Raw genomic sequence first — 27,999 nt, 5'->3', positions numbered from 1 at the left:
GAAACGAGCCATTAATCAATCACACGTTCAAACTGACAGAGCCTCAGTGTGCGTGAGGAAACCTTTATGAATATCCATAACGCAATGAAAACTATTTAACAAAGAACTAGGGAAGAAAAACACTCAATTTTATTTCTTGAACAAACTTTTAATATGTGTTCAACTACATGTCTACTGAGGCAAAGACAGACAAAGGTCAATTAAAATACTCCCTACTAATATGCTTAACCACAAGATATTTATTGAACACATTTACACATGATTTAAACTATCATGACACTAACATCTTTTTTTCTTCCTCCGCCCTTCACCAGCTATGAAGATCCCAGTTCTACAGTAATGGTTGTATGTGGCTAGTAGTGTCTTATGTACCCATATGCTTTTATAAATAACGGACAATGATGCAAAATGTAGACAACAGAGGTACAAAGTCTAAAGCTAGCAGCGGCCCAGGGAGGGTGGAGAGAAGCAAGATGTTCCAGATGACTGCAGCTGTCACTGCGTGGAGTTTGCAGAGTAGCCCTGCAAACGGTGGTGTTCCCTTAACCTGTTGTGAAGAAGATACAACAATAAGATTTCAAGATTGAATGAGGGTGGGTTTTTAACAGTTTTGCACAGATGTATGGAAGAATTCTTCAGGGTTTAAAGGATGCTAACCTGACAGCGTTAATCCTGATGAATCCAGAGGCATCACACGGGTCATAGTCTCCCTGCACGTCCATGCTGGAGTAAAATAAAAACAAAAACAGGCAGGTGAGACCAGTCTTCAAATTTTAAAGTCAGAGGAAAACACGGCTAAAGAGAAACCAAGTACTCAAGTGAAGAAGAAGAAGAAAAAAAAAGCAGGGTTTTACTTGTTACACAATGATTGAAATGTTTGGTATTGTTGCAGCAACATGAGACATGAAGCCTCGTCAACTGCTGGGATAACTGGATCATTGACAATGCGCTCTTTTGAAATATTGTTCCCATCGATCTTTCACATTGTTTGTCCTGAATAACAGAGAATCAATACCAGAGAGGGAAAACACACTCATGTTCACAAGCACACAAAAGAGGCTTCATTACCCATTTTAAAAACAATCCCATCATATCAACTCTGAGCGAAGTGTCGATATGATTTTCGTTGTCTAATGTTTCCGTTTCCTAGTTTGTTCTTCAAAAGAAGTTAAGCTTAACTTATGCCACGTCTTTTTCTTGGACCGCGGCATCGTCGAATCTTCTGTTCTTCTGAGTGTGTCTCACAAAGAGTGACCGTGTGCTGTGTAATTACAGCAGTTTCTACCTGCAGTGCTTAATACACTCCCTCACAGAGTCGTCTCCTCTCGACGACACCCCCAACGCATAGCATACGGCTTGCACTCATTCTTCAGAAGCACTTAGCAAAAGAGGAAATTGCCAACAAATGATAGGATAAACACGAGAAAAAGAAAGGCAGACAACTAAATCATCAACTCTCAATACAAGGCTCCCTACCCGGCACCTGAACACCATAATGGGCGAGTGCCCACAAAGACTGCATGTGTGTGTGTGTGTGTGCGTGTGTTAGCATGTGATATTTTGTGTATTCCTTTAAGAAACCCTGCAGTCTAATTGAGAGCGGAGCCAGCGGACGGCGAGGAGGGTGACATTTCTTTCTCAGATGGGTGCGGTGACGGGCTGTGTTACCACTGTGTTAATGACGCCGTTTACTGTTGCCCGTGGAGAGCCAACAGGATGTCAGCAGGGGTTTCATGCCTAATCTGCTGCGTGTGTGTGCGTGTGTGTGTGTGACAGGTCATCATGTAGTCACAAAGAAGTGTGTGTGTGTGTGTGTGTGTGTTTGAGAGAGGGACAGGATTTACCCGTGATGAACAGAACATGTGAATGAAACTGGAAGAGTTGTAATTCACCGTCACTTTTTTTCCACCTCAGGGTCATCGATGTTCTCCAGACATTTTTTTAAATACCTTTTGGCAGTCAAGTGTCGGTACTGAAACTTTGCCAATAAAAACAGAAATGAGCCAATGCTGGGCGTCGAAGGCACATTTTTGTTGACATGGTATCACACCTGATATCAATAATATGGGATTTTTAGTATCATATCGAAGTTTAGAATTCATTTATGATTTTATTTATGTTACAGCTGAAGTGCCTGTTGACTATTTCATATTTTTAATCTAAAATATCATCAGCTTTTGAAAATTATTTTCATCTATCAATAGTTGATAATTTGTTCAGAAATCATAAACTTTATGTTTGCATGTATAGCTATGCAAGTTAACCGTTATTTTTGCTTCAAAAACATCAACGTGTCAGCCACACATCAGTTTGAAGACATTTATGACACAATTTATAACTCACTGATCAGTTACAACGGTTTCGGATTGGACTTCCTGCTCGGGCTGCCTCGTGAGGAATCACAGCGCCCATCTGTCAGCGGCCTACAGGTCTTTGTGAGGCAGCAACACAACACCTCTGTCACACGCGTGTCGAAGAAATGTGTCTGCACAAGGTCAGGTGTTGTACTCCGAACATGAGCCTTTAAAAAATCGGGACAGTTTCTTAGCAACTGGCGAGGTGAGGGGTCAACGAGTGACTCAGCAGTTATTTCTGAAATGTTTGATCGGAGAACAGAACGCACGCTAACATAATACGGGTCAAAAGGGCCGAATGAATGCACAATCTGTGCACTGTTGTTATCTATTTATCTCTGTCGTGATAACTTTCATTCATAAAATAATAAAATGCCATCAGTGTTAGATTTCTTTTCTCTGTGTTCTGTGCTCCAGTCTAAGGATCTGAGAGGCTGACTGTGTGAGAAATCTTTCCCTTTGTCCCCCGTTCTGACCTGCTAAACTAGCATGACACCCACGTACTTTCCTTTTAAAAGCCCAGTGAAATCACCTCTTTCCTCTGGCTGAAAGCCCCATTAGCTCGCTGACTTTAGGGTACAACTGGAGTGTGTGTGACTGAGGAGGAGACGGAGGGGCATATGGAGGGGTTTTTACTTTGGTCAGCGCTGAGCCTGCCCACAGGGCATCAGGGGTCAACCTCCTGAACAAACCCACTGTTAGCAGGGCTAAGAGGGCCATGGGGGTGCGGTGGGAGGGGCCGGGGGGTCGGGGTCTGCCCTCCAGGAACTGATTTTGAAACTTCTCTGATGTCTTTGTGAGGCAGGGTCGGTGCAGTGTGTTGATGTGGAGGTCATAAGAGAAGAGGCCGATGTGACAACAGGCTGGCTGCTGAACACATGTGGAATAGCTGCACTGCGGCCAGAGCAGCCAGACACAGCTGTCCAATCAGAACAAGCACAGACTTGTGATTCACCCACATTGTCCTCGCACACATCTTTTCTTCTAGCCGTGCTTACCTGACCAACTCTTCATTGTAGAGGGACTTGGGTGACTCTCGTCCCAGGATGTAGACGTGACCCTTGAAGACGGACAGCTGTACTTTGCCCTCTACGTTCTTCTGCGACGTGGCAATGCAGTGTCGAAGAAACTCACCCTCTGGACTGTACCAGAAACCTGAGGCGAGACAGGAAACATGAACACATGAATACACAAGGTACAGCGTAAAGACCCCCTCCCATAGTCTCTGTTCCCCCAGCTGATGAAGCCGGCAAGTAAAAACATCGAATCAAGGAGAGTGAATGTATAAAGGATAAGGTATTTATGTCTTCCCGTTTGTGGTTAAGTCACGCCCTCTCTCGACTGATTTAAAACCTTTATAAAAAGAGACATTAAACAGCACATTATTCAACTCAAATCAGACATTTTAAGCAAAACATTGCCTGCATGTTTTGGAAATTAAAAAACAAATACTGAGTGTGTAGGGCCTTTCGTTTTGTTGCGTTGATATAAAACAGGTATCGACAGTTATTCTGATACCGTGTCCACCCGAGCATGTGTAGAAACGCTGCAACCCCATTTTAAATTAATATAAAGAAGGGAAAGCCCCAAATTAAATGCAACAATGTTGGTGGACAACGAGGCCCAAATGTGCAATCTGATCGTATCATCGTAGCTTACCCATCTGTGAAATAAAATGTCCCTCGTGTTGTTGATTTGATCTACATATAAGTTTGATTAGACGGGCCGTGACAAAAACAAGAAACCGAATAACCGAAGAAAAGGGCACCTTACTCTGCAAATCCTCCACATGTAGCCGAGTCCACAGGAGTGTGTGTGTGTGTGTGCGTGTGATGTTCCCTTTTTCACCAGCTGAAAATCTGTATCTGTTGTCGGGTCTTATTTGTGCTCCAGGTGAACTTCACACACCTCTTTCTTTTGTCTCATTTGGCTGCCCCGGCCCGTCAGTCTGGAGACAGATGGGCGAGGGCTGTGTCTGTGTCTGTGAAGAGGTCAGGAACGCCCCACTCAGCAGGGGTCCCTTCTCTCATCAGCAGCTGACCTCCACCTCAACACGGGGCCACGTTCAAAGACACAATCGCTCCCCGCTTTAACTGGCTCTTAAATCGGCACAACGTGGTCGACAGGACAAATACGAGCTGCTAACAGATTTGATTCTGTCCGTGAATCATCGTTGAACGTGTTTTATTGGGAGGTGAAAACATTTCACATCTTTTTTTATTAAACTACATTAAGATGAATTAATTTCTTCTCTTTTAATGGATGATGTCACACAGACCACTCAGTTCAAAATCTCCTCAAATGTATTTTTTTTTAAACGTGATGTATTCATGCAAAACAGATGCAGGACAGGTGGATTGTTAACATAAGCTCCACTGCCAGCCGTCTGCCATCTATATGAAGAGCTATTAATGATTTAAACCCACAATGGGTTTAATCTGTGCCCTGCCTCACAAGGTAGCACCTTTGTGTGCGTTTCTGTGTGTGTTTGAGTACTAGGCCACTTCAATTATACCCTCCAGAGAGAGGAAGGAGTCTCTAATGGCACTGATCCTATTATGAGGATGAAGGTGCAGGGGACAGGAGAGCGAGCAGAAGGGATGATTAAGACACCTGAGCCAAGAAAAGCTCAAACACACACACAGACCGAGGTGCGCGTCATTCAGCACGTTGCTTTCTCTCTCTTACGTAAACTCCACAACAACGTTTATCTGTAGCCTGACTGACCGGATCTTTCTCAGGCTAATCCAGACATTTATTAGAAACAATTAAAGACAAATCAAATATTGTTACATTTATGAGCACAAAAAAAACAAAGTGAAGAAAACACATGAGGACTACCTCATCAGGAACTTACCGTTGTAGACCAGCTCAGAGAACTTGATCCCCAGTCCCTGTTTGATCCGACGCACTTCTTTGTCCATGGTGAAGGTCTCGATGTCCAAATGGGCCGCCAACAGAATCGTGCCTCCGGGGGTTTCATATATTCCTGACGAATACAGAGAAGGAAATATAAACCTTTGAATAAATGTTTATCTTTAAGATTCAGAGTGAATCACCTCCCAACGTTCAACCACATGGGATCCACCCAAACAAATATATTTAATGCAAATTAATCCCTGTGCAGAGTCTCAAGTCGTGTGATCCTCTGAACACATTCAGTCTTTTTAAAAATACTTTTACTTTTGTGATTCTCAGACTTCTCTCCTCTCACTACGTCTGCAATGGTCCGACACTTGTGCGTGACATCACCTCACAGCCTGCAGGACTCTGAAGCCGTTAACAAAACAAACACCCTGACCGAGCGCTGCGTTCGGTCCAAGGACTGAAGATGGAGTAATTAAGTGCAAAGAAACAAACTTCTAGTGAGTGAAGTTTGTTTCCAGTGAGCTTGAAGGGGATACTTCACCCATTTGCATGAAGCTTTGTATCATTAGAAACATGGTAGTAGTGTTGAATGGTCAAATGGGTGAAGTATCCCTCTAAGCTCACTGGAAACAAACTTCACTCACTAGAAGTTTGTTTCTTTGCACTTTCTGCACTTTAATTACTCCATCTTCAGTCCATCCATTTTCCAAAGATCATTGGATGAAAATGTGTTTTTGTAGATAACTGCTTGTATTTTTATTAGAACAGTAGCAAATGTACATAAAGTGAATAAAACAGTTGAATAAAGATGCATTTTGATTTGTAGTGAGGTAAAAATTTATAGTTTGAGTCATGGCATCCTTTAAAAGTAGAACAAAGGCCGATCCGTTAACACCATCTAAAGTGACAATAATCAATAAACTCCTTTAAAGGGAGAGATTTGTCATCTGTTACACTCCATGTTCTACTCTACCAACCCTTTGATACCATCAAGACAAACATAAAAACACTATAATACTCTGCATTATTCCTCCAAAACATCCCGCGACACCATCATCATAATTGTCAAAAGCTACAAGCCCTGCTCATCTGAACTAACGCTAGGCAAACGGCTCTATTAGCCATTTACTGTTTGACAGACAGGCCCACAGAGCAATCACACAACACGGAGAGGAGCCCGTCCTGGGTAAATGACAGGGTAGGAGGCCCCTGCCAACCTGGAGCCTGGACCAGGGTTCTGCTTACCCTGCAATTTACCCCCTCTGGACAGGGAGGGAGGGGTGAAGAAGAGAAAAGATGAGGTGGATGACAGCAGAAATGAAGCCGTCACTCAAATGTCAGCTAAAACAAAAGGAGGGCTGGGGGAGAAATGCTAGCAGGCAGATCTGACAACAAAAATGGGAGCTTTATCAACGACATCCATTTTTGTAAGTGCTGTTCCCCCCCAAACAATACATGGTTCCTCATCTGTCATCTGTCAATTTGAATGACGGTCATAAAGCTTTACGCTACCACACAGACCCTTCAACTACAGCTAACACCAAGCGCCAACGTTTCAGAACGGCTGAAGAGCTCGACTGACTTGAAGACTCGTTTTAATGTCTTCCAATCCGGTGAGCAGCGGAGTTCAAATCCGTGCAACCCCAAAATACACCAGCACAAACTGGTCTTGATCTGAAAGTGGAGAAGCTTCTCCTTTGTGCTAGCGGCCAAAAAAAAAAAAAAAGAGCTTAGCAACGCTGCTAATTGTCATAAGCCTCAAAAGGTTGTCACCTGAGCTGGAGCTAGCATGACTTGCGGCTTTTTTGATGATCCAAGGCCACAGAGGGCGCGTAGGGACATTTCCGTTGGCTCCATCAGATAGAGAAGTTAAAACTGCCCTCCAACACAACTTGGCTTAAGTGCTCTAAAGAGAGCCAGCTTAATGGAGAGGAGCAAACAATGAAACGCTATCTGGGTAAGCTCCGACAGTGGCAGTTTAGTTAAGCTTCAAGAGACAACACCCCCAGTTGTTTTTGAGGTTTTAATCTTTTATACAGGTACTGCAGCTATGCTAACCCATGCTGCAGGCCTGACGGGTCTCAGGTCAGGATTTAATTCTTCTTGAGCTGATCCCCTCTGACCCTTTGGGCAAACTGCTAGTCCTGCATAAACAGGTAACATTGGTTAAAAAAATGGTTTTTAAGATAGATAAGATATGCAATTAATTTGTTTTTATTTTTTTTAACCAAAGCTGCTCAAATCAAAAGTCCTGATAAAGTCTGTGGACGATGACGCCATATTTGCCATGAAGGGGAGGGGGGCATGTCTGCCTCCATTGGAAAGAGACTCAGAGAGTGTGTGACTCATGGCAGGAAAAAAAAAAAAAGGGGGGGGGGGGCAGAAAACGGCAGAGGGTCAGATTTGAACCAACAACCGCTGCGATGAGCACTAAAGCCTCTAACTGTATCCAGCGGCCCCTCCTGTGGGGACTATTAATCAGATGAATAACAGATTAAATTGATATTGATGCCTACTTGAGAGCGCCAAAAGCTAAAAAGACCATTTAAAAGAAACTGTTAAAAAGAAGCAGGAGGACATGTGGAGGTTAAAAATACTAATTAGAAGGCATGTACAGAAGATGTGGCACTTTGTGCATTCAGTTCCTCACAGGAGCTTTGGAAGAATAATACACATTTAATTAATGGTTGGCTAACTTATAGTTTGCAGTTTACAGACAATAGTAAATTAAATACTGCAGAATGAGTTGACTATAACTATTTTAGTGCCACTACATCATCCACTGGATAGAAAGCCGCCTGTGATAGCTGCACATTGTCATCATTGGTGCTCAGGTCAGAGGCCTGACAGCGCCGTGACAGATGGGAAATGTTCGTCTGCCACTGTTGAATGTTTTGTTGCGCTTTGACAACATTCTTGACAAACCATTTCAATCCCCCCCCCGTGACCCCACACAAATAAAAATGACCCAACACAAATAGGTATGACATGTCCCCATTCAATCCCACCAATCATCTATTGTGCTGACATGACTGCCATCACTCCGGAGAAGACCAACACGTACACTCTGCGGTAGTTATTCAACCACTTGGACACCTTGTGCTCCACCTCTTCCTATTGCTTCCGTGGAGGAAAGAGCTTTGATCTTTTGTTCAGCCGAGGGGAGAGAAAAGTGTGCATCCCATTTTCCAATTTCTACCTGCCAAGTTGCACCACAGCCACAGTGTGTTGGCCAGTCAATTTGCCAATCATAGCACATAGCGTAGTCGGTAAAAAAAAGAAAAAGAAAGTGTGTGTGTGTGTGCTCCATACAGAGACAGAACAGCTCACTGCTCTCGTATATTAGCAGCTGTAACACATGTAGAGGTCTAACAAAAGAGCTTTTCCTGTTCACATTCGAAAGCGATCAGAAAAAGACAAAACCATCTCTGCGTGTCTGCGTATCCAAACATGTGAAAGATTTGTGCGCATCCAGTGAAGCGTATACGCTGTCACTGTGTGTGTGTGTGTGTTTTCTGTAAGTGTGTGCATGCAGAAATAAATACAAGTAACTTCAGTCTATGATTCCAGGTGAACCAGAGTAAAAACATTTCCTTTGACGAGTGTGTTTGCCATCCAGCCCCCCACCCCCCCAATCCTTTTTTCCCTGTAAAAGTCGAAAAGCAAGTGTGACACTTAAAGCACTCATGTAAAATAACTACTAATGGCTTGAAAGCTCTACGTACTGAAAGGAAAGCTTCTGAATGGATGATGAATTAAAACATTGAGACGTATTCATCAGTGAGTGCGAGTACTTCCATCTGGCTGCATTTACAGTCAATATCAGTGTTTGCGTAAGCGAGGTGAAGCCTGTGTGCTAGTGGTGCACAGATATTTTAATTCCTTACCTCGGGACTTCATGCCAATGAAACGGTTCTCTACAATGTCAATCCGACCAACACCATGCTTCCCACTGCAGACGTAAAGACAAGAAGAGCTTTTAGTGGACACACACTGGGAGCTCGATCAACCAAAGATCCTGTAACGTGACATGAATTCTTCACTGCCCTGCTTGTCCAACTTAGAATTCACACCCTGGAAATATAGTCAAATACATGTATGCTAATTAGGGATGTAAGAATTCACTTGACTGACCATACGAAACGATTCCCGACACTGGGTTCACGATACGATTCACGATTTATTTGACAAAAATGAGAACTGAAAAGGAAATCTGTGAATTTTTTCATAAAGACACCAAAGCCGTTTGGGTGAGCGAGGCTGCAAACCTGCTTGTTAGTGTGGCTTGGCTTTGAAGCTGCCATGGTAACGTCTACAACCGCCTGACAATGTTACTGCGATTCAGTTTTCAGGAGTACCGATGAGTCTTCACACCTTTGAATCGATTTTCAACTGCCTCAAGATTAAGCTTTACATCCCTAAAGCTAATCATAAGTAATTATTGCTTAAGCTGTTCTCTGTACAATAGAAGACATTAGGCCTTCATCATCTACAGAAAATAACTTCCTACCAGTGCAAGTCACAAGCTAGTGATGCATGCTCTTGAGTTCAATGACGTCTAAAAATTAAAACATTTGACCTAAAAACTACTTGAAAAATCTTCATAACTAGACTCCTGTGAAGGATAAAACTACCAGTACAGAAAACACACACACTAATCCTGAAGTGGTAGGATTAACCACTGCTTGACCTCTGAGAGCATTAGAATATATTTATTACAGCAAGGTTTCTTTAGAATGAATTTCTAATCCGTCACACAAAGCAAAGGAAGGAAGGACAAACTGCTTGGTTGACATGAGGATTCAGAGAAATAGATACTTACCCAATGTCATTGAGATAAGAAAAGATCTCCAGAGAAGAGGACTTGGATTGGCCTTCCTTCTCATTGGTCACCTTTACTGGCACTCCTAGAGAGAGAGAGAATAGAAGTGATGAGTTAAACTGACTGCACTTACTACTTGTCTTTGTTTTGTGTGATGTGCAAAGTTTGTGAGACTCATCAAGAACTCACAGAAAATGCTGAGGTAAAAAAAAAAAAAAAGAAATCTTGTTTTTTAAAGGTGACAATAGAAAAATCATTCCCAGATCCCAGCTAAAGTTCAAATATAAAAATAAATTGGAAGCAGAGCAGAAATATAGTAATTACGACATAATACTGTGCTTGTACTGATTACATATAGATTTACATACCTGCAAGGAATGTCAGTATCATGCACTACTAAAGCAGAATTACACATTTAGTTTTTTGTTTTTTTTGTTGTGAAAATTAACAGTAAAATCTGGCTGTTGGCACATCTCACGTCAGATTTAGTTTGGCTCTATTTCCTCTAAATTTAAGTTCTGAGATTTTGAGTCATGATGATTTCATTTTATCCAATGAACAGCCTTTAAAAAAACCACTTACAGTAATTACAACATAAATGTTTATAGAAAACAAACCTGCAGGAATTAAATGATATTCACAACTAGAACAGCAGCATATAGGTGCACATCAACTTTACAGAAAACACCTAGAATCAAAAAGAGCCTTTGCACAGCGTCATTTAAACAATATAGACCATTTTGGGAAATAGACTTAAGAAAAAAAAAATCCCTAACTAACCAACCTAATGCGTAAGGAGTCGGTCAGATCTGCTGACGAGCTCTCATTATGTCAGTCACTGAAATGAATAGTCATCAGCTTAAAGTGAAAACCAATTCAAAATGAGGTGGTGAGAAAGGCTAATAAATTCAAAGGCCCTGCTCGTCTGAAAGCTGTGAAATCGTGGGCAGGCCTTTACCTAATTCAATTACTCACGCAGCTTTATTACCCATACTCTCTTCAGTGCTGAGATTTTTTTTTTGCGCGTTTGTGCTCATGTGACGGAGACAAAAACCACTTGTGGATTCATTCACCATCCTCCAATTAATATGTCTCTTACACACTCTTTAAAATCATGACGCCCACGTTAAGTCGGCACATTTCCTCTCCGGAGACACTTAAACCGAGTACACATCAATCACCGTCAGGGACGCTCAATGAGCAGCGTGGGGCAAAGGTGGAGGCGAGGAAACAAACATGACCCATGTGTGTTTTGAGAAGGCAAAATGTCCATTTAAAAAAAAAAAAGGGAGCGCAAGGAGAAGAGAGAAAAACTAAAAATCACATCCAAAAATCTCCCGTAGACTTGTTCATAGTTGGGGGAGAGTTTGGCGTGCTTGCAGCCGCCAGTCAAACGGCTTTGAAGAGAAGAGCAGCACTTCTAGTCGCCCTTTCAGCCAGCGCTCACAAAGCCCTGATAGGAATGACACGTGAAGGACTTGACAAATTTTTTTAGACAAGGGCTTTGTTGATGGCCCATTCTCATATCGCGGGAATCTCAGAGGCTCCCATGGAAGAAGAAAAAGTTTCTCCCGGTGCAGGAGAGGGCAGTATGGATGATGAATTAGTAAAACCGCGCCCCCCTCCCTCCCAGATACCTAATAATTAGATTAAAAGTTCAAATAAATTAAGTGTCTGAACGTGGGAGTGTAGGGGCTGGCCTTTTCGTGCCTGCACTTTTTTTTCTTCTTCCTCGAGCTCTCTCCATCATGCCGGTTCGATCATTCACTGAAGGGTCTTTTTCTCCCCGTGATCCTTTTCTTCAGTTTTTCGCAGCCTAACAGTGCAGACAATGGGAGCGCAGACACAGTTGTAGGAAAAATTACTGCTTTACATTTTTCCTCTCTGTCTCTTTTTCCTCTCCACTCTGTTGGCATGAAAGGAGGGAGGGAAGAATTATTTTTTTTTTATTCCTTAAAAAAAAAAAAAAAAAAAAAAAAAAAGGAGAGGAATGGGGAACGGAGTGTTTGACGGGGGAAAAAGGTTCCTGTCGTTAAATATTCTTTTTTAATCAGTGAGAAAACTTTGGTGAGAAAGGCAGGGATGAAAAGGTGGGAGGGGGAATGAAATGAAACATTCTTGTGCTGATCTTGTGCTCAGAGGGAGGAGTAGGCTCGGGCCTTTGTGTGGACAACTAAAACAGCTTTTGTCATAGGGCGCTCAATAAAAGGCACAAGGAATATGTGTGAAAACAGAGCGCAGGCCTCCAAAGAACCCGCGAAAAAAAAAGAAAAAAAAAAGACTTTACTGGTGGCAAAGCCGTTTTACAAAAGCTTCTCACATCTCCGGGCTGAACTGACACCAACCTCCTTGTTTTTATAGTTAAACATTTTCTTTGGGGAACTGGTAAAGTGAGATCCGAACATTTCAGCACAGATTCTAGTTGACTTCTGAAGGGTATTTTAATTTGCACTTCAGGCAGCTTTATTGGTCACAAAAATTACCACTGAGTCTTCTGCCAACCTTCTAAACTTCCCTCAATTACAACGAGAGCTCATAAAACTGCCATCGAGCCCGTATGATCAGAGGAGCCAGTGTCTCTCAGCCAATTGATGTCAGAGCTCTGCAGCCCACACCGGCATCCAGGGATGAAGGGACATCTGTGCCTTTTGCCCCAGGCCTGGATGTTTCTTGCCATTTTCTCTTTGCACAAACATGTGACACTTTCCTCTACTCAGCTCGTGGCTATACATCTAATGAGCGTCTCTCTGGCCCCTCAGGGCTTGGTGTATTAGCTGGACTTAAAGCTTCCGGCCTGCTCGTGTGCCCCAGGGCTAAACGTGGCAGCTTTGGAGCGAGTAATGCTGTGAGGGGTTAAGGATAAGTCTGGGTGGTCAGGAATGGCGATAAAGTGCAACCGGGTCAACATGAGAGCTGTAGCCCTGCAGCGATAACCGTCATGTTAAGTAACATGAAGAGAGAGTGAGGATGGACACGATCACTTACTGAAATCATTTTGCCAGCACACAGACTGAATCTGCTTCTGCAGTGTGTTCAGAGAAACAACCAGCAAAGCTATTCCCTTTAGCGCCCGTGTTTTATTTCAAATGAAAGCACAGATTTTACTGAAGATTAACTGCTCTGATTATATTCAAAGAAATATGGATGCAATCATGTTACATCCAATAGAATATCTGACACATTTCACAGGAACTGGTTTTAATTTGATTTAGAGAAGAACATGTGGATTTGTTCTTTCATTTGAGTTTCATCATTTGCTTAAAAAGGTAATATAGAACTGAATATCTAACTAATCAAAGGATTTTTATTGACTTGAATTATAATATCAAATAATGAATCACCTCTTAGCCGTCATAAAATATAATTGACATTTCTGTTGCACATTTCCTGCTTTTTCTTATCAGTGTATTAAATTAAACATTTATATTCTCAAGTATTCATTTGTCTGTACGGGTATAAACATATACATATATATATATATATATATATATATATATATATATATATACACGAGATATATATATATTTATTTATATATATATATATATATATAAATATTTATTCAACTCTCTGATCATCACTGCTGCGTTTACTCTTGTTCTCTGAAGCTTATGAATGCTTCATTTTTTTACGCGTGTGCGTTTACTTTGAGTGGCGTTGTGTATGATTTTTGTATCTTATTGATCAATGTGGAAACACTGTTTTGTATACTTTGTTTTGATTATGTTGTCTAAGCTCAACGTAAAGCACATCTGTAATAAAATATGATTCATTAATAACATTATTGCCATCGCTTCCTCTTTTCTCTAATTGTAGTTTTCCTTTTTTATTTACCCAACTTGATGCTACTTTTTGAAAATGGAATGTTTTCTCTGGAGCGAAAATGAAGATTTAAATAAAAAAAGATACATATGTGACATATGAATTGAATTTCCCTCGGGATCAATAAAGTATCTATCTATCTATCTATCTATCTATCTATCTATCTATCTATCTATCTATCTAAGGAATATGTAAAATACAAATAAAAACCTAAGGCTTGGTTTTTTTCCATTTAAACTGTAAATTCAATTTCCGAAGCTACAAACAAAAACAAACCCTGTCAGAAGAATGAACAGGTGACATGCTGCAACTACAAACCATTTCTGAACTCTATCTCCAGGACGTCGGGGACGTTGGGAGAATCTTGTGGGTTCTTGGTCATCAGGTACAGATCAATCGGAGCGTGACTCTAAAAGACACACAAAAAAAAAAACACTCATTGTCTTATTTCACACACGCCGTTCCTCTCGTTGAATAACTAGGACCTTTTGGAGACCTCATCACAGAAGAGCACTTCAGACGGAGAGACAATTGTCCAAGGTGATAACGGACAACTCGAGACGAGGCGGGGAGAAGAAAAGAGGATGAAGCGTGAAAAAGAGGGAACCTAAGAAAACCATCAGGAGCGGAGGGAAGACAAAAAAAAAAAAAAAAAAAAAGTCGATGTTCCATTTTGCTCTATTTGGTTTCATTTTCCCTGCGCGGCCCTTCACCACAGGGGAAGGTGGGGAAGAAAGGGATAGAGGCGAGATGAAGAGTGGGAAAGGGCAAACGGAGGAAATGACTCACATCCCAAAGAATAGTGAACAAAAGTGAAAACACGCCTCGTGCTACGACAGAAGCAACACTATGATCTCTTTCATGTTTCTGTGAAAACATCAGATCTACTGCTTTAGTCATGAGTCTGCAGCTTCATCCTGCCTTTCCTCTTATCATCCAGACTTGATTTCCTGAGTGACGTTCTCCCATCTCAGGAGACTCAAAGTTGTCCTGGGTGACAGACGTTAGTTGCTTTCCAGTCGGCGAGAGCCGGGAGCGATTTCACTAAGTCATAGTCGGGACCTAAAAGAGCGTGGCAGTCTGACGCGTCTGCCCAGCGATGTGGCCCTCCAACAATTACACAGCATTAGGACAAGACGATGGCCAATGTCTCCTGAGCTGAGGCAAATTGCAGGGGGCCTATGCAAAATAACTACTGGGTGCATTTAAATGGAAAGCTTTACCAGACACTAAATCATCATACAATAACTAATCGGCATCTGCTGGTCGCCTGTCACTGAGGAGAAAACGAGCAGCGCAATCACTTTCCTTCCTTTTAACTAAACACCAAAATTGACTGGGAAGGCGGCCGTCTTTCCTCTCCTTTATTTTCTGCCTCAGTGCCCTGAAAGATGCCAAATGAGAGCGAGCAGGAGAGGGGTGAAATGACTCCCCTAAAAGGCCTTTTGATGCATACTCTTTGGGGGGGGGGGGGGGAGAAAGATGTACTGAATTTTAAATACCAGGGAATAAATGTAAGTTTTCTGTGTTTTGCTGGTTGTTAAGAAAAAAACCAAACCCCCCCCAAAAAATCGTTTGTGTTTTTTGTTTAAATTGAAACGTGATATAGCTGTCGGCTTTGCGAGTATTTTTTGACATCACATTCCTAACGCACGGAGAAACTCAAAGTCAGTAAATAAAGTACCTTCATGACTTCCAACATCTTATGCTTTGATTCAGAAAGCTAAACTGATTTTCTGTGTTGGGCTATCTTTGAACGAAGGCTTCTTTCTGAGATATGCATTTTAAATAGAAATGTTGCTTTCAGAGGGGTTTTGACATAAATGTAATAAGTCAACTGTGTTATCATACTGATGCAGAAAAAATCCTGATATATAGTTTTGAAAATTTCCCAGAATATTTTTTCAAATGTATACAAATTCATGGCGAGTCATTTTTGAAAGCTCATACTCCAACAATAAGAGCGGGATCTTAAAATGCAATTGGATACGAAGACAGAAGAAAAGGAGGGGAATAGGCTTGTTTCCAGCGAGCGCCAGATCAATGCATTTCAATTCAAACCCCCTGCAGGTGGACCTGTCCCAAAGCCACGGCCCTGAAAGAGAGGAAAAGGTAGAGGCAGAGGAGGTGGGGGCTCGGGGGTATTGGTGGGAAATGGGGCATGAAGCGCACCATCATGTAGCACTGAGCAGCTCCTTTGGCAGCCTTTGCTTCTTCCATATTGTTGTGCTAAACGTGGCCCATACAGCAAAGCAGGCTCAGGCATGAACTTAAAGCGAGTAAATTTCTATCTTTCCACATATTAGTTGCCTCATTGGTTTTCAATCGAAGCCAATGGAGCCAAAGGAGGCAGAGGTGGCAGGAGAGGGGGGGGGGGGGGGGGGGGGGGAGGACGGGAAGGGAGAGCTGAGAGTGAGACAGAAGAGAATAGTAAAAACATCTTTGGGGCAATGGGTCGGAAATGAAGCGTAAATCACTACGTTTCAAGTCTGTCCTTCTTTTTAAGATGCAAACATGGAAAATTGAGACAAAAATAAAACAATGCATGCACGATGGGCCGGAAGGATATTTATATTCTTAACACCCGGGATGTTTTGGTTAATGTTGAATGTAATGATGATAGCACTCGGCAGAGCTGCAGTGAAGATGCACACACACAGGGAGCACTCGCCGAGTGCCGCAGGTCCGACCAATCAGACCTCAGGGCGGCGAAGGCTCATGACAAACACACTGACCCTCTTTGCTTCGAAGCACACATTCACACGCATACATACACCTACAAGGCCACTTCCTCTAGCCTACAGGCAAGCCTTCTGTCAGCCCATCTCTCCAGCCAGCCATGCGACCGGCCGAAAAACAAGCTTGCATTTCCTCTAGGTGAGCAGAGGCTTGGCGTTACGCTCATTTAGTCTTGGTCAACGCGAGCGGTGGCCCGTCAGCGCCCTGATCAAAGAGCAGGAGCAGGCACAAGGAAGCTACTTGACAGGGGCTATAATTAAGACTGAGGTGATGTTTTAATGATTCAGGACGAGTGTCAGGCTGCCTCAGGCTGCGTGCCGACTGCTCATGTGTGGAGGGACAGAGACAGAGGGACGACCAAGCTGCAGTGTGTGTGTGTGTGTGTGTGTGTGTGTGTGTGGCCATCCAACAAGTGCTATAGTGCTGATGACATGCAACAAGTACCCAAAGTAAAACGTTACAGTCTGTCCTAAGGTTGTTGACATTTTCACTACTGTAATACTTTTGAACACGTGCATTATTATAACGAGACAGTTTGGTGGTTGTCATGGTACCAGAGTTTTAAACTTAGATGATGAAGGTGAATAAATTAATCACTTGCACTTATTTGAATAAAAACATTTAAAATGTAAAAAAAAAGAAAAAAAAAAGAAATGTATGTTTTAAGGCCAACTCTAACTTTTCTCTTTAATCATACAACAGATCAAATCTAAAATTGCTGTTGAGTAATCCTGCTCAACACTGTCGACAGTGGTCAAAACCAAGCAGAGATACTGCGGGATGTTTGGCAGAGTTTATTAAATCCTTCTCTGAAAGAGTGAATACCTTCAGTAAAACAAGCAAAAGATTAGTATTATTATGTTTTATATATTATATTAATATTAATAATATTATATATTATTATTTTTTAAGCCAAACAAATCTTCAAACTATTCTACATGATAATAAGAACTCTAAAGTGGTGCTGGCTGCATGTCTTCACACAGGTTAACGCCACCAGATGGAGGTGAGTAAATAAAAAGAGTCACAGCACCATTGTGTTACAGACAGAGAGCTTGAGGGTTATCAGGAAGGATACAGTGTTAATCATAGAGTAACCTGAAGCCTGCAGACTCTTATCTACAGGAGAACATATGAGCGACCATTTGGACATTTCCTAATCTGACTGTCTGAGCAGAGAGGGGCCTTTGTACCACAGGTGGGGGAGGAGGGGGGGGTTGAATAGTCGAGGTCCTCCTTGAGCCTTAAGGGCTGTAACTGAAGGAGAGGCAGAGGCTGATACAGAAAGGAGATACCAAGAACAAGGTGACCAAGGCGACCTCTTTAAGATGACCTTCCTGATCGAGTAGATTCTGTCCTGTATGTTGGAGCGTGTCGTGAAGAAATACCTACTTTTTGTTTTACACACCGAGCCCTTAGAATAATCATCTCATGCTGAAACTCGGAATTTCATTCAAAACAATTGTTTTTATGATCCAACTGACCCTAATTAAGAGAATTGCCGGGGAGCTTTGGTAACTGAAAATTACTCTCCATTACAGATTATTCAAAGTTCAAGATATCATTTTTGTGCCTGGAGTAATTTATTCAAATCCTTTTACCATTCTGGACCAGTGCACCATAAATATTTCATTGTATTTAATGCCATTAATCGATTCAATATCGGAGTAAATGGTCCGACACAAAACCCCTGAATGAAATCAGTTACACAATACTGTCATCGTGCATCGCTATGCTATTGAGCCGCTCGCTCTCATTCTTTTCAAAACATTTCTCCACAGGCCGACCGCTAAAGAGCCAGCGGAGGGGTGGGAAAGGGACGGAGAGAGGGATGAAGGTCTGTGAGTTACAGTGGCCCTGCCCCTGCTTCTCCACTCCAGCAGCGGGGGACCCCTCGCCTCCCTGTGACACCCAGTCCATTGGGAGACTCATCTGTCTGGCGCGCTCTCTTTGTACTTTACTGTTACTGGTGACATTTTGGTGTCACGGTGTCACGATGAAATGGCTCCCCTCCCACGTTGCAGCCTGCGGCGGCGCAACAAGTGGAACAATGAGGGTCCCGAGGAGTTGGGGCTGGAACTCAGGAGGCCCCAGCTGGGCGCAACGCCCTAACCCTTCCCCCCTCCCCGGCTCCCATGAAATCGGGAATTAGTCGAAGCGTTGCTGACGACAAGTCAGTGTCTGTGTGTCCCGGGCTCTTCCCAGGGCCCGGCGAGGACCCAGGGCGAGGAAAGACAGAGACACAGACACAGCAACTGAGGATGGGAGCTTTGAGGGTCACCGAGGGCAACCTGTATGTACAGCCTTCAACTCTGACCCCAGCAGAGATCAAACTGGCTCTCACCCGTGGCACTGTGGGAGAGTGAGTTGTGTTTCACTCTGGTGGGATTGGCATGGGTCAGGAGAGGGAAGAGAGGCCCGAGCGCTGTGTTATTCTAACACTCAAGATTCAAGATGGACTGTACATTTCAACGATGTGAAAATATGACACATTTTCTCACTCAGCTTTGTGCGCATGAGAGGACGACACAGGAGAACAGTGAATGTATTTAATCGTCAATTGTACCGATCATAAAAATCAATTTCTGTGTAGGCGGACAAGCGTTCGATGTAAATTACTTGTCGATTTTTCCGTTAGGCACTGGATTACACCAAATACTAAACACTTTAAAGATCTGAAGATGATAAACTCTTCCGATGTTTCAGGACAATCTAAACAAACTTCACCTGCAAGTCTTCAAGTCAACGTTTCCCGTTCATCTGGATTGATTATAGTCAACATTGACAGTAGATCTAAAGATGTATGAAATCAGGGGAGGGGGATTTCACAAGTGCTTATTCCAAACAGTCTTCAGGTTTTAGTCATCTAAAATGTGTCACTTTCATAAATGTCGATAGGGGTTTCCCTCTTGATTTGTTTGAACGGAAATTTCACACATTTTTAAAGGTGACAAGCCGAGCGTGGGAAAGGGCTAAGAGAAAAATGTTGAACTTGTATTACCTTAGGATTCTCCAATATCCCAGACTCGTAGCTGTTTAAATAAAAAAAAAATACATTAGCATTCATTTCCTTCATGTTTTTTTTTTTTTAAAGACAGGATATTGAAAAGGGAGAAAAGAAGCAGCATCATAGCAGGCCTACACACCTTATATGCATGAGGTTTGCGTCCATGCTCCAGGGTGCCTTTGGAGTGACAGGCACAGGGATGCCATGTTTCTACAATGTGACAGAGAGAGATGACGTTGATGTTACTGTTTACCTTTAAGCTCACTAGCGCCTGAAGATAAGAACAGAGACCTTTAAAATCAGAGCTCCATCTCTCTGTGAAGAAGTTCAGAAGCCAAGTAAACTGTTTCCATCGGCTTGTTTTTGACATGCTGTGTAACTAAAGTACCTCTTTCCATACATTTCATCTCTAAGAGTCCACGGCAGGAAAAAAAAAACAATCAACTGAGGAAGGTGTTCTTTTTTTGTATCTTCAAAAAGAGGAGTTCACAATTCAGTGTTTTAAGATTGCATGTTTCTAAAATACTCCATATGCCAGCGAGAGGAGGGTTTTGAATTAAACATCATGACCGCCCTCTAGTGGTGAAAACTGGTGTAGCCATGTTCTAATGTGACCGCTGGAAAAAATAGTAAGAAGTGTAGACCTGAAAATGGTAGACAGGTGGTAGGGATGTCAAATTAATCTTTAGTGCAGTTTAAAAGATTAACTTTGATAAAAGGATTTTTTTTTTTTTCCAAAAACCTCTGCTCATGAAATTAAAGTTCATAACAAATTGATGATGACCAACGGTATTAGGTAAATAGATTTAAAAATAATCTTGGATATAGAGGAAATTAACATTGTCTAATTTGATACAATTAAACCGATATTTCTGTATGTTTTCAAATATCTTTTTTTTTTAATTCCCCTTTGAGCTTGTCCTAAATGCTTTGGATAAAATCAAATTTGTCACAACACATTTCAAATGTCACTTTTTTAAAATCTATCGTTGAAAGGTTACAAACTTTATGTTAACTGTGAAGTCGATACAAGCGTTTGGGTTCATTTGTCACACAGCATCAGCCTGATGTACGACCCCCCTGTGAGTTTGTTTTTAACAGTCTGGTGGAGTTACCTCTGCGTATTCCATCAGGTCTATCCTCCCCTTGAAGCGGTTGTAGAACTCGGGGATCCTCCACGGTGCGATGATCTGAACACAACCAGAGAGGGTTAGCGACAGTATGTGTCATGACCTCCACACAGTGCAACAGGAAACGTACCTTCACTTCAGGGTAGAGGGCGTAGCATGTGAGCTCAAATCGGATCTGATCGTTGCCCTGAAAAACACATCACAGAATTATTAAGCTCTGCAGACCACATGTGAGGTGATTAAATACTCATCTGTCTTTGACCTGAAACTATCACTTTCATTTTTGATTAATCTACTTTGTATACTCGATCAAATCTATTATTTTTACTTTGTGATTTAAAAAAATAAAAATTAAAAAAAAACCCAGATCTTTTCCTGCTTCAATGTTTATTCCAATAATTTCCTGTTTGTTTAAATTTTAACAATTACAAAAATGTAGTGTAGTGTGCGTTTGCTGGTACAAATAGACAAAACACATTTCTAAAAGAAACGCCGAGACATACAGTAGCTGAATGTGATACAAAGTCTGTCTTTAAACTTCATGACGTGGCATTTGTCTCCCTCTAAAGGCCAAATATAAACACTGCACGTTGATTGTGACAGTCTCAATTTCCTGACCACTCATTGCTAACGTTCATTCTAGTCAATCGATATCTCAGCATCGATGCCCTTTAAAATTCGTCACTCGTCAATAATCTTGACATAGAGGACAATGAATTTGTTTCTGCAGCATGATAACCCTGGCAGCAGCTTCAGACATTAGACAAGCAGAGAAGAGCTTTACTATAAAGAGTGACTATGTGTTATTTCTCTAGTTTATCAAGAAGCACTGATACTCTTTTATAACCAGCTAAAAACTCCTCACGGGAGCTTTCATTTACTTCCTATTCAAACGAGAGGTGAAACTGATGAAAAGTGGAAGTAGAGTAGTTTTGCACTGACTGTAAGTCGAATGTTAAATCATGTAAAACAAGCATCCTTGAGAGCTCGGCAAAGAATTTGATAAACTTGTGAAGACCGCTGAATATCTCCAGGAATCACATTGTTTTCAAACTATTAACAATGATCTGACGCAAATATACTCCACACATTATATCATACTATTCAATGTTATCTGTCAGGCCCTCAGAGCTCTAAGATGTATTTGCATTTTCACTTGTACTCCAGTGACTCATTTCATTTAACTGTTGGCTCAGGAAATAAGAAAAATGAACATCTGCTTTCAAAGAAGCGACGACTGAAGAGAAGAAAATTACAGTTTCTGAATGACAGAGCGGGAGTGAGGTGTGTGTGTGTGTGCGTGCGTGCGTGGGGGGGGGGGGGGGGGGGGGGGGTTAAAAAAAAGAGTTAATGTTCAAACCCTGAAAACACATTGCCTAAATCGTCATGTTCAGAGTCTGGCCAGTGGTCTTGTTAACTTGTTTGCGTTTGAGAGAGACAGACTGCAGCACAATGTTAGATCAGGCACAGAGCATGTCATTACACTTTCTTGAATACAGTCAATCATCTTTAAATATACTTAATTTAGGTGCTGGAAACTTTTCATTATCGCAGCTCAAAGCTTCCTTCTCTTCTCTTGTGTCTTATCTACCTTTCCTGTGGCTCCATGGGAGACAAAATTGGCCCCCTCCTTTCGGGCAATTTCCACCTGACGGCGAGCGATGCATGGTCGTGCTATAGAAGTGCCGAGCAGGTATCGGTCCTCGTAGATGGCGTTAGCTTGAACTGAGGGCCAGATGAAGTCCTCCACAAACTCTGAACGCAGGTCTTCAATGTAAACCTACACAGGAAACAGAACAGGACTGCGTGTTTAAAAAATAAATAAAATCAAAATCGAGGATTTGTTTTCGTCTCGGGGTCATTTTGATGTGAGAAATGTTAAATGAATTATTCATGACATCTTTTGCCTCCCTTGAGAGGAAATAACTGCTGATTGTTTGCTACACAAGAGCCTGGTCTAATACTGCGAGTATGTGATGTGAATTAAGTAACCTCTGCTCACTCACGAGTCACAGTTACTGACTCCCAGTCAGGAAAGAATGCGTCGACTTTGTACTTCTACAGGCTTCAAAGATGCTACTGGGAAAACTAATGAGCTACCTTGAAACAAAAATTAAACGAATGTGAAGAGGATAAACGAGTTTGACTCTGCAGAGACACTGATCTTCAGATGAGCAGTGGAACGATCAGTATGACACCATCAATGCATGGTCTTTGCAGCACATTGTAACATACTTTGACTTTGCTTTATTGTCCCCGGGGGGAAATTCTTTTTCACTATACATTAAAGGGCTGCGCGCTGCACAAAAAACGAGTGAACATATCCAAGCTCAGAGAGCAGAAAAAAACATCAGACAATGCATCATTACTGGGAAACAGACGAGCTGGACAGAAAAGAGGGAACAGTGGCATTCATTTGCTTTCTCATATTTTACTATGAGCAGTATCAGAGGGCCTCCATTTCTTTTCAATATAATCAAACTGGTCACGTGTCAATAGTTGGGATCAGAATTGGTATCTGGTGGGCACAGATCCGTCACACCCCGTGAGTGGAGGCTACAGTCCTCCAAGTGGACAGCCTGGGTTCGAGTCCGACCTGTGGCTCCTTGTCATTACCGTTGCATCTCCCTGGTTTTCTACTCGATCCACTTTCCCATCCAAAACAGACAAAAAGCCTGAAAATAAATCTGTAAAAAGAAGAGAACTGGGGGCGCCAATGGCCTTGTACGCCACATGTCATCGCTCACTCTCTCTTCCTAACATTTCCTGTCTATCTTCAGCTGTCCTATCCAACACACTGTAGGCCAAAAAACATAACTTTAAAAAAAAGGAAAAACTGAAATCTAAAATCAAGCAACAAGCTAAAAGGTTCTTGTATCATACCATCTCTCTGCCGTCTAATGACAGCCAGTACTAAACAAATTCATTACTGATAGATAGATAGATACTTTATTGATCCCGAGGGAAATTCAATTTTTTTTTTTTACTGATGTCATTAAGAGCAACCTCAACTCTTACCTTCTTGGCGCCGAGTTTTTCTGCCTTTTTCCGAGCAGCTTCAAAGTCTTCCTCTTGCCCAATGTTGGCCTTAAAAAAAACAAACATCAAGTTAAATATCAAACACACTAACCTGACAGTTAACTTCAGTTTAGAAATACAAATAAATGTTTTCTGCACAAACTACAGCACAGTTTAAATGAAGCTATTTCTTATGGCAGTTTAGAGGCCCTGTTGAATCAAATGCACAAACAGAATCGTGACTGTGCAAGTTTTAATTCTCAAATCAACTCCTCTCGTTAATCAGATCATGTCTGTTAAGTGGATAGACCATCCTGTATGGACATAATCTGAGGGCTCGAGCAGACTTTCTCCATTTCCTGAGACGAGCACTTAAGGGAATTATATTGCAATGGCACCATAGTGATGTTGTAAACACCTGTACACGACATCTTCTCTTCTTTTTGTTGTTTTCCAGTATTTAGAAGTCTGTGTTTTTGTGAGGGTAAAAACAATCTATTGAAGCATAGTCACATGTGATGCTACGGGTAAATATGAAATTGCAGCTGCACAATCTCTTTAACTTGACTTGTCAACTACGCCTGCACACTATTCATGATTACATTTTATTTGACATACAAACGGTCACACCCTAATCAAACTCTCATCGAGGCTGCAAAAATAAAATTACGTACAGGGCGAGACAAGCAGCAAATCCTTCAGTGTAATTATCATGCCTGACAGTTTATGGATCAAGTTGACACAAGTGAAGAGCTTTAGAAAAGAGTATGATCATAGACAATAAATCAACCACTGGATTAACGCTTTCTAAACATTCGGGGGGGGGGGGCTCACCTAGCAGCCACGGCAGTGACCTATAGACCAGCACCCATCCCCCCCTCGCCCCAGACCTCCAGAACCATTCAATGAAGAGTAGGACAACAAGAAAATCTGCACGCGAGGCAGTTCAAAACTGCCACCGGGCAAAAAGTAAATCCAGTCAGATTTGCATTGGCATTATATCAGTGGATCCTGGAGCTAAGCGGTTCTGTGACACAGACAGGTGTTTGGGAAAAGCCTAATGCCTCTTTGACGGACAGTACTGGCTGTCCAACGAGAACAGATCACAAAACCTCACAAATAAGAGTCCAAGCAAAAGCAGCTGGCAGGAAACAAACTCTGACACCTGTTGAACAAGCGCTCGTCTTTAAAACTTACCAAGTATGTGATGACATCATAGCCCTGTTCCTTCAGCCAAACCAGAATACAGGATGTGTCCAGACCACCGCTGTAGGCCAGAACCACGGTACCTTTAGACATGATGACAGCTGCTGGGTGCAACAGGTAGAGAGACTTTGGAGAAGCAGCAGAAAAAAAAAAACAGACAATATATCAGTAACTAGTCGAACAGGAAAGAAAAATGTCAATATATAACTAGAGCAAAAACTGTCACCATTGTCAAACATTTGTTTAACAACTCTTAAGTAAATTAGTATTTAATTAGCTTTTGCTTCAAGCTTCTTAAAAATAAACATTTGATTTAAACGACAGAGATTAACAGTGAGTCACCCATCATTAGTTTCCAGCCTGGTCTCTCAGAATGATAAACTAGTGTGGTTTAAAGGTGCACTATGTGGTTGTAGAACTGACATTTTAAAGATAGAGAAGTGAAACAAATCAATGCTATATTTTCTTAACTGAATACAAAAGACCCTGAACACTGTTCAGAGCTTAAAAGCTACCAGGAGAGTTTGGGGTTCACCATACCTTTTCATGTAGCAGAGCACAGAATCCAACTTGTGATGTCACAAACTGAGAAATTTTGAAACTGAGCATTTTTTTGTGTGGTAAGACTAAGGTAGACCACAGACAAAGGACAGGATGGATTTATTTCAAATTTTGTGGGTTGATAGACAGGTTACCCAAATAAATACAGTAAGTGATATTTTTTCATAATATTTCCCCTTTAAAATGTGTCTGAAACTCTGTAGTGCACCTTTATGTACCTGACAGATTAGGACAGATGAAATAGACAACCATTGTTGCATAATATCCAATATAATAATTTTATTTATCGGCGCCTTTCATGACACTCAAGGTCCCCTTACAGAAGAATAAAAACACCACAATAAAACGTGAACACAATCAATATTAAGTTGCTTTTATGATATCCATTTTCATATGCATGTTTTTTATATATTATTTTAATAACCCTTCTCTCACATAAGATAAGATAAGATACTACTTTATTGATCGCCTGGGGAGGTGGATTCGGGCATTTCAGCAGCAATACAGGAAAAAAAATAGACTTAAATAAATGTAATTTTGAAAAACAGAAGTAGAAGATGCACAATGGGGTGGACTCAACAATAAAGCCTCATCTTTATCTCTAAAAATATCAACCTGCCATGAAGGAGTCCCTCATTTACATTAAGCTGTCACACTTGACTGAATTAGCAGACATAATGCAGTGAGAGTCAAGTAACACTTCAGTATCAGCATGATTTTTTGATGTTGATGAAATCCTCACAGGTAATGTCTTCATTTCCTGGATCAAATGACTCATGCTAGTGAATAACGAGATTGTGGTGAGTCATTACATACGGTTTGGCGCCAGAAGGCGAACCCGCGATGACATTCACCCACAAGTTTCCACGTGGTGTGGAAAAACGCGATTTTTTAGTGAGATTAATTTAAATTATGACGTAGACAGTGACGTATCTGCTCTGAGCACGCTTCCATCGCTTTAACGTGGTCTGTGTATTAAAACCAAAAGTGCTCAGCGATTATACACCGTACTGTACTTAAATAAATCACATAGAAAGTCGTCACAGGATGTGAATGAAATAGCTGTAGTTGGTAAGAAACGTATTAAACAGCTGCATTTAATACGTAACGGAAGAAGTAAAACCTTAAATGGCAACAGATAACACACACACAAAGAGGTAAGGTGGTTTCTACTTACTCAAGAGTGGCTTACTATTTCTAACAGAGCAGAAAAGATGAAGCTGTAGTCGGAGACGTGTCTGTCGTTTAGTGAGTCTGTGAAGAGAGTGGCGTGAAGTGGCAGCTGCGTGCTCACGGCTCCCCAACTTCGACACTCTGATTGGTCCTGCTCTCATTGCGTCATCTTCCGCTCCCCTGTCGGTGAAGTTTATTTTTTTATTCATTCATTTTATGATTTTAGTCATCACACGTGGGGAAGATGATGAAAGATTGGCCAGGGTTGCATTTGAAACAAGTAAGAAGATGTATTTCTATTAAGAGGATGATTTCCACTTACTGAAGGTAGAGGATCTTGTCCTCGTCTGCCTTCATTTGAAAGTAGTGACTCAGACATCAACAACCATAGAGCTACATTCAATGAAACAATAATACATTTAATGAACATAATATACTTTAAATCAAGGACAAATGTAATAAAGGTCTCCATCAGTTACTCTTTCAGTGGAGCAAATGTTATGAAGAAGATGTTTGAAAAACCCTAATAGAGGAGAAAACAGTTAAAAATGACCCTATTGGAGAAAATTAGAAAAAGTGCCCACAAGGGTACACTCCAAGGGAAAAGAAGTGTCCTGTATGCTACGAGCATATGGCACTGGTAACATCTGTGGTTCTCAACTCTTAAGTCAGGACCCAAAAGTGGGTCAGTAGGTCACAAATGTGTGTCCATAACACACTTGTTTCCAAAAAGCCTGGTGGGGGAGTGTGAGGAGTTAAGGTCAGATATTCTTTTGAAGGAGAAAGTGTGATAAGGCTGATTTCCTGGAGGTGTTATCTGAAAGATCAAAAAGTAAGTTCCCTCTACACTGCTGCCTTCACAGCACAAAGCTCGCGCCCTTCTTATTTCTGTTCTTGTAACTGATATGTTTCAATATGCAAATATTATTAATAGCCTGAGAAGGAGCTTTATATAAACTACTAACAGTACAGTCAGGCCTCCTCCTGAGAGTCACATGGAAGTGGTTTTGGGATAATTTCTAAGAAAAGTCTGTATTGTGTATCAGAAATTCATAACAATGGGTTTTTACCCATCTCTCCTGAGATCTTTATTTTTTCTTTATATTGGATTTAGCCCTTTGGGTCTTGATTGGTTATTCAAATACAAAACATAATTATGTCTCTTGATGGGAACTCTTAACTGGTTAGATTTAAGAAGATGCAACAGTTTTGGTGAGGGTCCCTTAAAAATTATAAATAGACTGAGAAATCATTTTTTTCTTTCCTTCTGCTTATTTATTTATTTTTTTTACATTCTGT

At 41.5% G+C, this 27,999-nt stretch overlaps 1 protein-coding gene across 1 annotated transcript; it reads right to left on the bottom strand.

The window, feature by feature from the left end:
* Nucleotides 1-219: 219 nt before the first annotated feature.
* Nucleotides 220-26,840, bottom strand: ass1 (argininosuccinate synthase 1). Its single transcript, XM_079364049.1, has 15 exons — nucleotides 26,705-26,840; nucleotides 24,958-25,092; nucleotides 23,761-23,829; nucleotides 22,334-22,522; nucleotides 20,873-20,929; nucleotides 20,728-20,802; nucleotides 19,752-19,822; nucleotides 19,607-19,637; nucleotides 14,185-14,275; nucleotides 10,045-10,129; nucleotides 9,110-9,174; nucleotides 5,212-5,343; nucleotides 3,353-3,509; nucleotides 658-723; nucleotides 220-547 (listed from the first exon to the last, which is right to left on the bottom strand). Exons 2-15 carry the CDS (start codon nucleotides 25,057-25,059, stop codon nucleotides 496-498), a joined length of 1,242 nt encoding a protein of 413 aa, XP_079220175.1. The 5' UTR covers nucleotides 25,060-25,092; nucleotides 26,705-26,840; the 3' UTR covers nucleotides 220-495.
* Between the last annotated feature and the right edge of the window lie 1,159 nt (nucleotides 26,841-27,999).

This window comes from Symphodus melops (genome assembly GCF_947650265.1).
Source record: "Symphodus melops genome assembly, chromosome: 16".
Classification (NCBI taxonomy): domain Eukaryota; kingdom Metazoa; phylum Chordata; class Actinopteri; order Labriformes; family Labridae; genus Symphodus; species Symphodus melops.
Note: the sequence above shows the minus strand (reverse complement) of the source record. Positions and strands in the feature narration are given on the sequence as shown.